The sequence below is a fragment of the Vigna umbellata genome, chromosome 4, assembly GCF_029865625.1.
Source record: "Vigna umbellata cultivar VRB3 chromosome 4, Vumbellata_1.0, whole genome shotgun sequence".
Lineage (NCBI taxonomy): Eukaryota > Viridiplantae > Streptophyta > Magnoliopsida > Fabales > Fabaceae > Vigna > Vigna umbellata.
Window position 1 is genome coordinate 23,145,636 of NC_142168.1, and position 11,826 is coordinate 23,157,461.

The following is an 11,826-nucleotide window of genomic DNA, read 5'->3' on the forward strand; positions in this document are numbered from 1 at the left end:
ATATATATATATATATATATATATATATATATATATATATATATAAATATAACAGCGTGATGATCACCATTTTAAACTTATTTATAGAGAATAAATATTTGCTATATACATATAGTTGATAAAAAATCTAAATTGAAAAGTAATCATTTAAAATTCAATACATCTTAAATATTCAAAATAAAATAAATAAATAAAAATGTAGAATAAGTTCAGAGTTTAAAACTGAAAGAAAAGTAGAGAAATATATTGCCAAGAATGTGAGTGTGTCAAACAAACAGATAATGAAATCTTTTAAAAGAATACTGTTTAAAGAGCAAAAGTAGAATGTTGAAATTAAAGAAGTTGAGGATAGAATGTATGATTTCTAACTTACTCCTGACATTACTCCTTATCATCATTTTCAAGTGTGATTAAGTAAAATTTTAAAAAGCTAATACTCTATGACTAGGATTTTTAATGTATACTTGAGCTTATCAAAGATAATGTAATGGTAATTGTCTGATTCAGATGGGAAAATTTTGATACAAAATGTTAATTATGCAGTTTCAATGCCGCCTTTGGGTGTGTGTGGGGGGAAGAAACGGTCCGGCGGACTGACTGGAATAGTACTTCACTTTATTTATGTAGACATATTGGAGAGTGATGTAATCCAGATAAATAAATAAAATATTAATTAAGAATCTGTGAACTAAATTATTCCATGCATAATATTATTTACTTGAAAAGTTAAAACAATAAACATTTGTTATTCCAAACCATTCAAGTTATTTAGAAGCCAGGTTTTCTCCCAAAAAAAAACTGCTTCAGGTTATAGTTCATGCAAACTGCAATAGTTCAACACAGAAAAGAAAAATATGGTGAAAGGGAGAAACAAAAGATCTAATGAGGGTGCAAATCATGTCTTGGACGTTGATTCAGTAGAGCTAGCAACAGGAATATCTTTTCCTGATTGAGACGAAAGTGCCTCTAGTGTCTTGTGAAATTCTGTAGGGAGAGGAGGTGGTCGGTGGAGAGGAACATGCTTAGGAACAGGTGCATCATTCTCAATCACCTCACATTCGTAATCATCTGGAACACCCCAGGGATCCCACTCTGCACTCCAAAATATACATTCAATATACGTCAATCATATTTCTAATCAATTTATGCAAAAACATTTCAATATATGTTCAGTTCTAAAATTGGTCTCTATATGTAAAAAAAAAGAAAAACACTCAATACATTGATCCTTTTAAATTTAACATTATCAATTTAGTCTCTGTCACAGTTAATACACTTACGATTGCTTATTTTGGTGCTTATGCATGCAGTACATTGTTAATTTGGTTGTTAAACGAGCATAGCATTCTTAATTTGGTTCTTATGTGAGTAACACATTCTTAATTTGATCCTTTGCATGTAAAAACTAGATTAAGAATTCGTTAAATGTAATGAGACCAAATAAAGAATGTATTACATGTATAAGGGCAAAATTAGAATACATAAAGTAGCTGACAGGAGCTATAAGATTGGTTTAGTAGTAAAAGTTTTAGTAGTAAAGGTTGGAATGAAGGGTGAAAGAGGTTTTGAGTTCAACTCTCCCCTAACATTTGAAAAATATAAGATTGGTTTGAAGGGTTTAGAAAGAAAGGTAAAAAAAGTTGTGGGTTCAACTCTTTCACTAACAAAATACTAACATTTAACATTTGTCGATAAAAAATAAAAAAAAAAAGAAAAAACACAAGGGAGCTGATGAAAAAAAATACATAAGGTTGTTCAATGGCAACACAGTGACCAAATCCTTAATGCAATGCTGGAACATTTAAGACTGATTTAATAAAGTTGAACACGTAAGAACAAAATTGAGATTCACAATACATATATAGAGACTAAGATATAAATATTGTTCGAATGCAGAACATATTTTTTTTTGCTCACTTTTACTTGCAAAATGTTACTTTGTTTTCACTTTGGTTCCCATTCTCAAAAATTTGAATAAGAGTGAAAACAATGTTGTCGACAGGATTTCAAAAGAATTATAATTTTTTAATATTACATAAAGAAAATTTTAGTTCAATGTCTAGTTTAAGTAAAAATAATGAAACTTGAAATGGCAAGTTACTTGTTAAATAGTGAGAATGATTATCAAGCAGCAAAATTTTGGAGATGCACAAAAGACTTAGATTTGCATTAAAGCAAGGAAGAGTCAAAGTTAAAATTATTGTCAAGAAATAACAAATAACTTGTGAACTAGGCTGCATCTGTGATAAAAGGAAAAGACAACAACTACCAACAAGTTTATGGGCTGAAGAAGCCATTGGTCCATGAGGGGCATATGACACCTAAGGTATGGAAGGTTTAAGTGTGGATGTGCGCAAAAGAAAGAAGGGAAACCGAGAAGCTGAGGTTGCATGAGTAAGTGGAGAGGTTGGTAGAGGGGAGAGTATTTTCTGTTATTTAGTCTGATGAGGCAAAAGGGGAGGGGGATTAGCTGATTGTCTGATTTTCTGTTATAGGAGCTATGCGATGGGCAATTGGAGGTTTCCTCCTATTGTAGTTTCCTTTTCATTGCAAATAACATACAATTCACCGTGCCCTCATTTTCTCTGTTCTCTTTTATCACTATTGTTTGGCTTGTAACAATTTTTGGCCCAACCTACCGGATCATTCAATAATCACGATGAATACCCAGGAAGAGAAAGAAAAGAGGAATGAGGAAGATTGTGGAATCAACATTATCTATAGAAGAGGACAAAATACAAAAGATCATGGAAGCACATGTTGAACAAGTAGAAGACGAGCTTTTAGGGATAAGAATGGCTATGGAATCTTTATGGCACCAAACAGCCTCCAATTAGTTAGTAGTTGAAGCTCTACGATGAAATAATGCTGAGGCACAAAAATAAAAGCACTGGTTTGAAATCCCTTCAAGATAATGCCCTCAATGAATTTAGACAATGAGTGAAGAAGATTGAATTACCGATGTTCAACCATGCAAGAGGTAGCAATTCTCTTGATTGTGACCCATCCTTTTCCAGTATATGCATTGAGGACGTCCTCCTCCTCTAGTGCCACGTCCTCCTCTTCCTCCTCTGGCAATCATGACAGATGGTCCCACCAGTTCATGAGCTTCCTAAGTTTGAGGGGTTGGGACACGCAGAAAGCAAGTGGTCAAGGTTTCCATAGAAAGGACCTCATGACTGGTGTATGTTGATGATATTGTTATTACAGGGAATGACGTCACTAGAATTACTCAATTAAAGAATCAATTGTTCAACCACTTTCAGACTGAAGATTTGGGTCATCTAAAATATTTTATTTGTATTGAAGTGGTATAGTCAAAAGGAAGTGTTATCATTTCACAAAGGAAATATGCTCTTGATATTTTAGAAGAAACAGGCCTGACAAATTGCAAGCCCGATGATAGTCCTATGGACTCAAATCAAAAGTTAATGAGAGATCAAAGTGAACCTTTCTCAGACCCAGAGTGATATAGAAGGCTGGCTGGGAAACTCATCTATCTTACCATAACAAGACCTGATCTTTCTTATCCGGTGGGAGTTGGAGTCAATTTATGCAAAATCCACATGTTGACTATTGGAATACAGTGATTCACATCCTTAGATATGTAAAAGAAAACCCAGGACAAGGATTGTTGTATGAGAACAAGGGAAGCACTCGAATCAAAGGATATTGTGATGCAGATTGGGTTGGTTGTCCAATTGATCAAAGATCTACTACAGGATATTGTGTTTTACTTGGAAGGAACCTAGTATCTTGGAAAAGTAAAAAACAAAGTGTTGTTGCTCGATCTAGTGCTGAAGTTAAATACCGATCTAGGACTTTAACTACATGCGAACTTGTGTGGATCAGATAACTTCTTCAAGAATTGAAATTTGTGAAAATGAACCGTTGAAATTGTACTGTGACAACCAAGCAACCCTTCATATTGCCTCCAATCTAGTGTTTCATGAGAGAGCACATAGAAATTCACTATCATTTTATTAGAGAGAAGTTGTTGTCCAAGGAACTTGTTACTGAGTTTGTCAACTCTAATGAACAACTCAGATACATTGTGACCAAATCTAAGGGGCCTAGAATTCAATTTATATGTTCCATGGTGCATATGATTTATATGTTCCAACTTGAGGAGGAGTGTTAAAATGTAATGTATTTTTATAGTAAGCTTTTTAGGAGCACTCTGTTTTTACTTTGTATGTTGAACTACTATCCCTTATAAATAGGGTAGTATAATGTATTAGGGTTAAGAGAGAACAGTAATAGTAAAATTTTAGTTTCTCTCCCAACTCTTTAAGTGTTTGTAAGACACATGAGGACAAACAGCACTAAAATTACAACCCATAAGTTGTTTCAGACCAAGTTGTCACACCAAGACATACAAAAAAAATTGTAATAAAATAATCATGATTCAAATCTCGATTCAATAACCATGTACAAAATAATCAAGACTAACTACCACCAAGATTTGTAGGCTATAAACTCTTGGACAATATCTTAACTGAAATATATTCAGGACCATCAAGACTAATATTGACCGAGCTGCATTATATATTAAATACTCTTACTTTACAACCTGACCAGGCAATATAGGCAATAAAATGATTTTTTATACAACAGGTGTTGAAATGACAATGATTGGTTGTTAATTATCATTTACCAATATTACAAATGCTGAAGACTCACATAAATACGTAAAAGGTTAACAGGGTATATAGTGACTCTATAATATATCTTAATGGGATAAATAAATCAGGAGATTGAAATGTACATGCAACTTTGTTCCACACGATAATTTGACTCATCCACTTTTTAACACAAAATCAACTGAAAATTGAAATCATGTCTAACAAAACTTCAAATGTTCATATGAAACTAGAGGATTGTTTTTCCTTAGTAATGAAACTTAGTGCAACTTCCTAAGAAAAAAATCTTAGCTAAGGTAAAGTATCTCCCTTCCACTTATCACTACTCTACCCGATACAATATATAATCTAGCTAAGGTAAAGTATCTCTCTTCCACTTATCACTACTCTACCCGATACAATATATATGTATTATGAATTTAAGTATTACCCATGACTTTGGTGGGACTTTTACTATATTGGTGCAATTTGGAAACATAATTACCAAAATGGGCAAATTTTTTAAAATTTATAAAGGTACCTATCTTTGTAATTTTTAAAAAATTTAACCATTACGGTAATTTCATTTCCAAATTGCACAAGATTGGTAAAATTGCCAACTTTGGCATTGTAAAGATATTTATAAATATTGTCCATAATAGATACAGATTGTGGATAAAAAAATGGAATGCACACAAGATGTAACTACACATTCATAGTTTGAACGACAAAATTGTCATGGACAGTGAAAATTGCATGACAAAGATGTAACTGAGCATAGTTATAATGACGAAGTGATTGCAGAACAATTGCTAGACTTGAAAATTGCATGACAAGGAGATATATATATTCAAAGGAGTTTTGCTCTCCTTCATTTAGTTCAAACTCCTATAGGCCTGACAGAGAGTCTAATATATAGTATAGAAACTAACTAGCGGTCACTTCACAGAACCAATGTTTTAACTAAACCTAAAAATATAATCCTGTGCACGACCACATTTGCTATCGCTACTGCATAAGCCATGTTCTATGCAATATCAAGGATCACATTTGCTATCGCTACTGCATAAGCCATGTTCTATGCAATATCAAGGATCACATTTGCTATCGCTACTGCATAAGCCATGTTCTATGCAATATCAAGGATCACAACGAAATTAAAATTGCCAATTAAAACATACAACTAACATTCAAAAGTCGAACCCAGACTACTCTACCATCGAATCGAATTAATTGATTTCACAAGCCACACAAATCATCCACCAAACCACGAAATTCATAATAAACTAATATTTAAATTAAAGAAAAAAAAGAAGAAGCAATGGAGAATACCGATCATGTAGGAAATGAGCTTGAGCTCATCCTGAGCCTCTTCGATGAGCTCCTCGACCTGGCCGCAACCAAGCCGTTTCTCGATGGCTTCCCAGTCCTCCTCTTCTTTGCACACGCTCAGCCGGTGTTTCGTGAAGCTCTCCACCGCCTTGCGGTAACCCTCGTCTTCTGGAACCTTCTGGATCTCCTTCAGCGTTTTGCCATAGAGTCCGATCAGCACCTCCCTCGCGTTCGGAACCACCTCCAATCCCACGATCCCCGTCGAAGCCTTAACCTTCGCCATCAACGGCCGCGCCACCGCACGTAGAAACATCTTTCCTTTCGATCTCACTCTCCGCCAATGTCTCCAAACACGATGTTGGCGAGTCTCAGGAGAAATGAGAACGTGGGTGGATACGAAATGGAGAGGCCACCAACTGGGCCTGTAGCTCCTTGGCCCAAATGGCCCAGATGGCTTTGTAAATAACCCGTATGCCAAAGCTTTTACTTTTTAATTTTGAAACTTTCCAGGAAAAAAATAAAGAAATGGCTAACTTTACTACATTATTAGTATTATTATTATATTCTCAATATTGGATTGTTCTTTATATAAAAATAAATATTAATCTAAAATTATTTATATATCAAATTAACATTATATATGTTTTAAGATATACTAAAATTTAAATAACTTAATTATTTTGTTATTATTCCATTTTAACACAAAATTTGAGACAACAAAAAGTCATATAAATAATTAATTTAACCCTTGATAAAAAGTATTTTTTATATAGTTGTTGAATATGTAATTAAATGGATTCACGAAATAATTTTAGTTTGGTTTCGATCTCGGTTCTTTGTTATTTTTAGTGTTAATTTACAACGGTTAGTTGTCGTTTTTATTTGACCTTTGTAAATATAATTATAGAACATCAATTTTATACTATAACAAATAATTTTTTATCATGTTTTCTCAAAACTAAATTAGTTCGATTTTTTAACTCGTCAAAAATGAACTGACATATTATTTTTGTCTTTCAAATATTACTGTGACTAACTTGATATTTTATAGAGACCCAAATATGGTTTTGCTAACATGTGTATTAGTATAATCTTCTAAAGCAGATGCAATTTTTTAGCATATACAACACAAAAATGTTGTATTTAAGGCTAATGCATCATGTATAGGATGTTTATTTTTAATTGATGGTTTGACCTTAAAAATGTAAAATTGGAAAATAAGAATCTCTCATCTCATCGCTTGCCCCCCTCATCCATGGATCATTCCCTTCGCTGTTCACACTCATTTTATTTTTCTCCATCATTTTGTGTTTAAATGAGAAACTTTTAATAGTGTTTCATTTTTATTAAAAACTTTAAAATCATTTATGGCAAAATAATTTATTTGGATAAAGAGTTTTAAAGCAGAGTGAAATTATAAAGATTTGATTATTTAAAATTAAATAATTTTAAGCTATACTTAAATAATGTAAAGACGTAGAAATTTGTATTTTAGAAATGGTAAAAGTTTAAAAATAATGAGACTCGAATATTTTAATATTAAAGAATTTTAATACAAATAGTTTCCTTATGAATGAGATGCATTATTTTATAACACATTATCTCTCTAAAAAACATTTTTCTAAAGTTTTATGACTTCTCTTTAGGAGTTTTCATCCCTTTTTCGTCTGATTAAATAACTAAGACCTTATGATTGATCATGGCGGTGAGCTTTCCAAATTGGATCGATCAGTTTATAAGATAAAGTAACTTGGATTTATGTTCCTCTTTTTGGTATGTTTTGTCTTCCTTTGCATGCGAGTTTATTGTGGTTACAAGTGATGTTTGAATCTTCTATAAGACTCTTTATTGATCAGTGGTCATAACGGTGTATTCTAATCATGTTTATGTTGTTTGTAGAAGCATATAGGACTTCATGTGCATTTGGATCTGTTTTAGACCTTCTAGAGCAGTTTGATCATTTGTTAGACAAGGGAAGATAACTACCATTTTTTGACGTTGCTAATATTTTGATAATTTGTGTAGCATGTTTGATTTGGTCTGAAATTGAAATTTGGTATGTCAAGTTGTTGTTGTGAATTTTGTTGAATATATGCTTGCTTTGGCTGAAATTGGTGTTGACTTTAGGAATTAAGAATCTAATTTGAGCGAATTAGTATTCATTTTGACACCTAAACCTGTTTTTGAACCATTCCTTGAGTCAAGAATACCAATTTGATCATCTGAATAGGTACCTAGCTCCTCAATTCGTACTTTTGAAGTTGTTGATTTCTAGTATGGCGTTGAGCGGCACTGATGTGGCGATGAGCGCAAGCACGACAGTGAGGGTCAAGGAGAATTTCTAGACTGTTGAGCAACAGGTTTGTGCCACTAAGCGACCAAAAGTGTGAATGCTTTTAGCGTTGAGCAGTGGCTTTGTATCGCTAAACGCCACTTTTCCTAATAGGTCAAAACCATTTTTCTTTATAACTTGTTGGGCAAAAGGCTAGTCTCGCTAGGCGAGAAAAATTGTGAGAGCACTAGAGATTGACGCTGAGCGTAACCTTTTACGAGGGCTTTTGTGTTAAGCGTTAGTCTGAGCACCTGTGTAGTTCTTTGTGATTTTTCTGGTTTTGTTGATCTGGTTGGTTTATTTTGGATTCTATATATATTTCTTTTGAAATTGATGATGCTTCATGAAATATAATATGAGTTTGAGTATATATAGTGTTTATTCAAGTATGATATAGTGATGATGATGAGTTTGTTATTAGTAATGTGCATGATATATGTGTTTGGCGTAAATCCATGAATCTAGTGGAGAGATTTTGTGGTGGTGTTCACTAGTATAATGTATTGATGTAGGGATTCTGAAATGGGGGATGATCTTGACACTTTAATAACCATACAATCTTAGGTAAAGAATGGTGAGGTATGTCGTGAGGAATAGTAGGAGGTTCTAGTCTAGGGGTTTTACCTTGGCCTAATATGGTTGATAGATTAACCTTGTGTGGAAGGTTGGATAGACAGGTTGTTCCACCACACAAGTGTAGGCCCTCCAAGAGTTTGATATCAATACATGTATCTGGTTGGCCAAATCTAGAATGAATGGTTGTAGGTCTTAGAATTGATTTATTTATCTATGTTATATGCTCACTTTTATAAAAATGTTATATGATTGTGTTTTTTGTACATTAGCTTACCATTCTTTCTTGTTTGTTGTGTGTTTGTTCTCTATTTTGCAATGATCACCCGAAATTATGGGTCAACCCACCTCCAAACCGGCTCGAACTCATGGGTTAAATGAGTTGGATTCAATTCGACCCGGTCCAGTGAGCCCTTTTAGCTCATGTGTCTACCCATTTTGACATCTCTAATAATATATATGCAAACATTTGTTTTTCAATTTACCCTTTAAATAATAGTTTCTTAAAATTAAAATAATTATTTTATTACTTAAGTGATTGTTTCTTTAAAGTTTTCCAATTTTACTCTCACAATAATATTTTTTTCAAATTAAAAACAATTTTTTTATTAGTTTTACTCTTTAATTGACTTTTTTAAATTTAACTATTTTTTTAATTTTACAATTTTTTTAAACTTAATCGTTTCTTTTAATTATAAAACTACCTATAAAATAAATAAAAATATTAAGACATGGATGATTGTAAAATTATCAACCAAGCAATCTGTAAGACCTATGAAAAATATTCACCTTAATAAATAGTAACAATTTTATTACTAGTAGTAATACATTTTTTTATGAATGGAAAATATAATTAATAAATTTATGTAAAAATAAAATGTGGAAAGTTAAATAAGAAATTTTGGTAGCTTAAATGGTAGAAATTTGTGGTGATTTGAAGGACATGAGCTCAAACTCTTTTATACCTTTTTGTTTAAAAAAAACAAATGGACAAAGAGACTTTCGGTGATTGAAATAGCAAAACACTAAAACATCTTTCGATAATTGAAATGATGATTAAAATAATAATAAAAAGTGCCAAATTTTGGCCTATAAATAGAAAGAGGAGGGAAAGGAAATCTGCACAAGGAAGAAAAAGAAATCAAGTGAGAAATTTAGAGAGAAGAAAGAGTTAAGAGGAAATTCTAGTTGCAAAGAGAGTAGAGATTCTGAAAGGTTTCCGGGAACAACCTCTGATCAAGAAATTAAGTCTGGAATAAAGGTAGGGGAGCTAACCTTTCTAAGCTTTTATATTATGATTTAGTATTGTTGTATTACTATTCATGTCTTGAAATTCTATGTGAATATTGTTCATGAAAAACATATGTGCTTGTTGTATATCTATCTATATTGAATTTTTGTGTTAATATTATATGTTGTTGTTTTGAATCAGTAAATAAGAAATTTGTTAAGAACTAGTTGAGGAACATTTTGGCTAGGAAAGACCTGGTACTTAAAATGTCCATTGTGACCCACCTCTCTTTCTTGGAAGTCTACTCTACGAGTTTTCAACTTAATTCTTATCGAACAGATTACATATGATTAAGTTATTTCATAATATATTTAATTGGTATTAAATCTGCGATGAATGTATTTTATTAAGTTGGATTTGAATTTATGCATCTGAACATGATATGAGTATTATGGGGAGATTTTATAATGGCATAGTATGAGTTGAGGAATATGAACATGATATGAGTCTCATAGAGAGATTATGTAATGACATGGTATTAATGTACATGTTGACGTTGAGGGTCCTATTGTTGGAGGTTATCCTAATACTCTAATAGTCATTCAATCTCAAGTAGAGAAGGATGAGTTATGTAGTGAGAGGGGCAAGAGGTCCTAGTCTATGTGTCGGTTTGGGCATAGACATTAACGGACTAACCTTGTGGATGGTATGAAGTTTTTTATTGGAAGTATATTTGTAAAGAGAAGTAGAGGGCATCATAAGTGCATAACCTCTCGTGATCGCTCATCAACGTATCATTCGGATGAGTATATATGGTGTGATTGTTGTATGATGAGATGAGGGTGTATGATATGATTATTAGTATGTACATTACTATACCTATGCATGTTGTATGAATTATCTGTTACATGTTAGCTCACCCCTACTTGTTTGTGTTTATATTTGTGCGATAATCGTATAACTCGTGTTGTTGTACGAGAGCTCAGATAGGAATGTCGATGATTCTGGAGCCAATGATTGACGAGAGAGGGGATTAATTATGGGAGTTTTAGCTACTAAAAATTTATAATGATGATTTTATAAATTCATTACATTAATGTATAAATGGAAAACGAGAATTTTCTTAATAAATAAAATGAAAAAAAAATTGTAATACTCCGATAAGAGGTGTTGCATAATCCCTCAATTGTTTCTTTATACGACCAAATAACAAGAACCAAAAATAACACTAAAAAGGCATAGATTCCTTGTGTGTTGACCTCAATACAAGGCATTGAGACAAGAAGCTTCACGTTACATAATGCAAAAGAAAGAAAAACGTTCAAAAGATTCATGAACTTCAAGCATGCAACTAAACTACTCCCTCGGTTCTACTCTAGTTTTAGCCTTTTAACTGAAAAACACCCATAAAAATTATCTAAATTGAAATTAAAATAAAAGTCAAAAGTGGTGATTAGTAAAGCAAAAAGGTGCTTGTGTGAAGAAAAAAGAAATCCCATTGAACCTTTGTAAAACAAAAACGGTTGTACCCATTTTCTGTAGGGTTGCACTTCCAATAATTTCATCTAACACTTCCAATTTCCTAAAATAATCTTACTTTATTTTTTATCAAATTTTGGATTTTTCTTCATCGAATTTTGAAATCTGATGAGGGATTTTTATTTTCTTTATCAGATTTTGAAATCCAATGAACGATAAAGGATTTTTTTATCAGATTTCGAAAACTGATGAATTTT

General features: G+C 32.4%; 1 protein-coding gene across 1 annotated transcript; it reads right to left on the bottom strand.

Moving 5' to 3' along the window:
- Nucleotides 1-684: 684 nt before the first annotated feature.
- Nucleotides 685-6,328, bottom strand: LOC148199610 (putative NADH dehydrogenase [ubiquinone] 1 alpha subcomplex subunit 5, mitochondrial). The gene is made up of 2 exons (XM_088114725.1): nucleotides 5,955-6,328; nucleotides 685-1,092 (listed from the first exon to the last, which is right to left on the bottom strand). Exons 1-2 carry the CDS (start codon nucleotides 6,265-6,267, stop codon nucleotides 896-898), a joined length of 510 nt encoding a protein of 169 aa, XP_087970851.1. The 5' UTR covers nucleotides 6,268-6,328; the 3' UTR covers nucleotides 685-895.
- Between the last annotated feature and the right edge of the window lie 5,498 nt (nucleotides 6,329-11,826).

Excerpts from the sequence above, each read along its gene's own strand:
- LOC148199610 (XM_088114725.1), bottom strand. The coding sequence starts at position 6,267 with ATGTTTCTACGTGCGGTGGCGCGGCCGTTGATGGCGAAGGTTAAGGCT. Across the intron at positions 1,093-5,954 it reads GCTCATTTCCTACATGATCG|AGTGGGATCCCTGGGGTGTT; the intron begins GTATTCTCCATT and ends TTTGGAGTGCAG.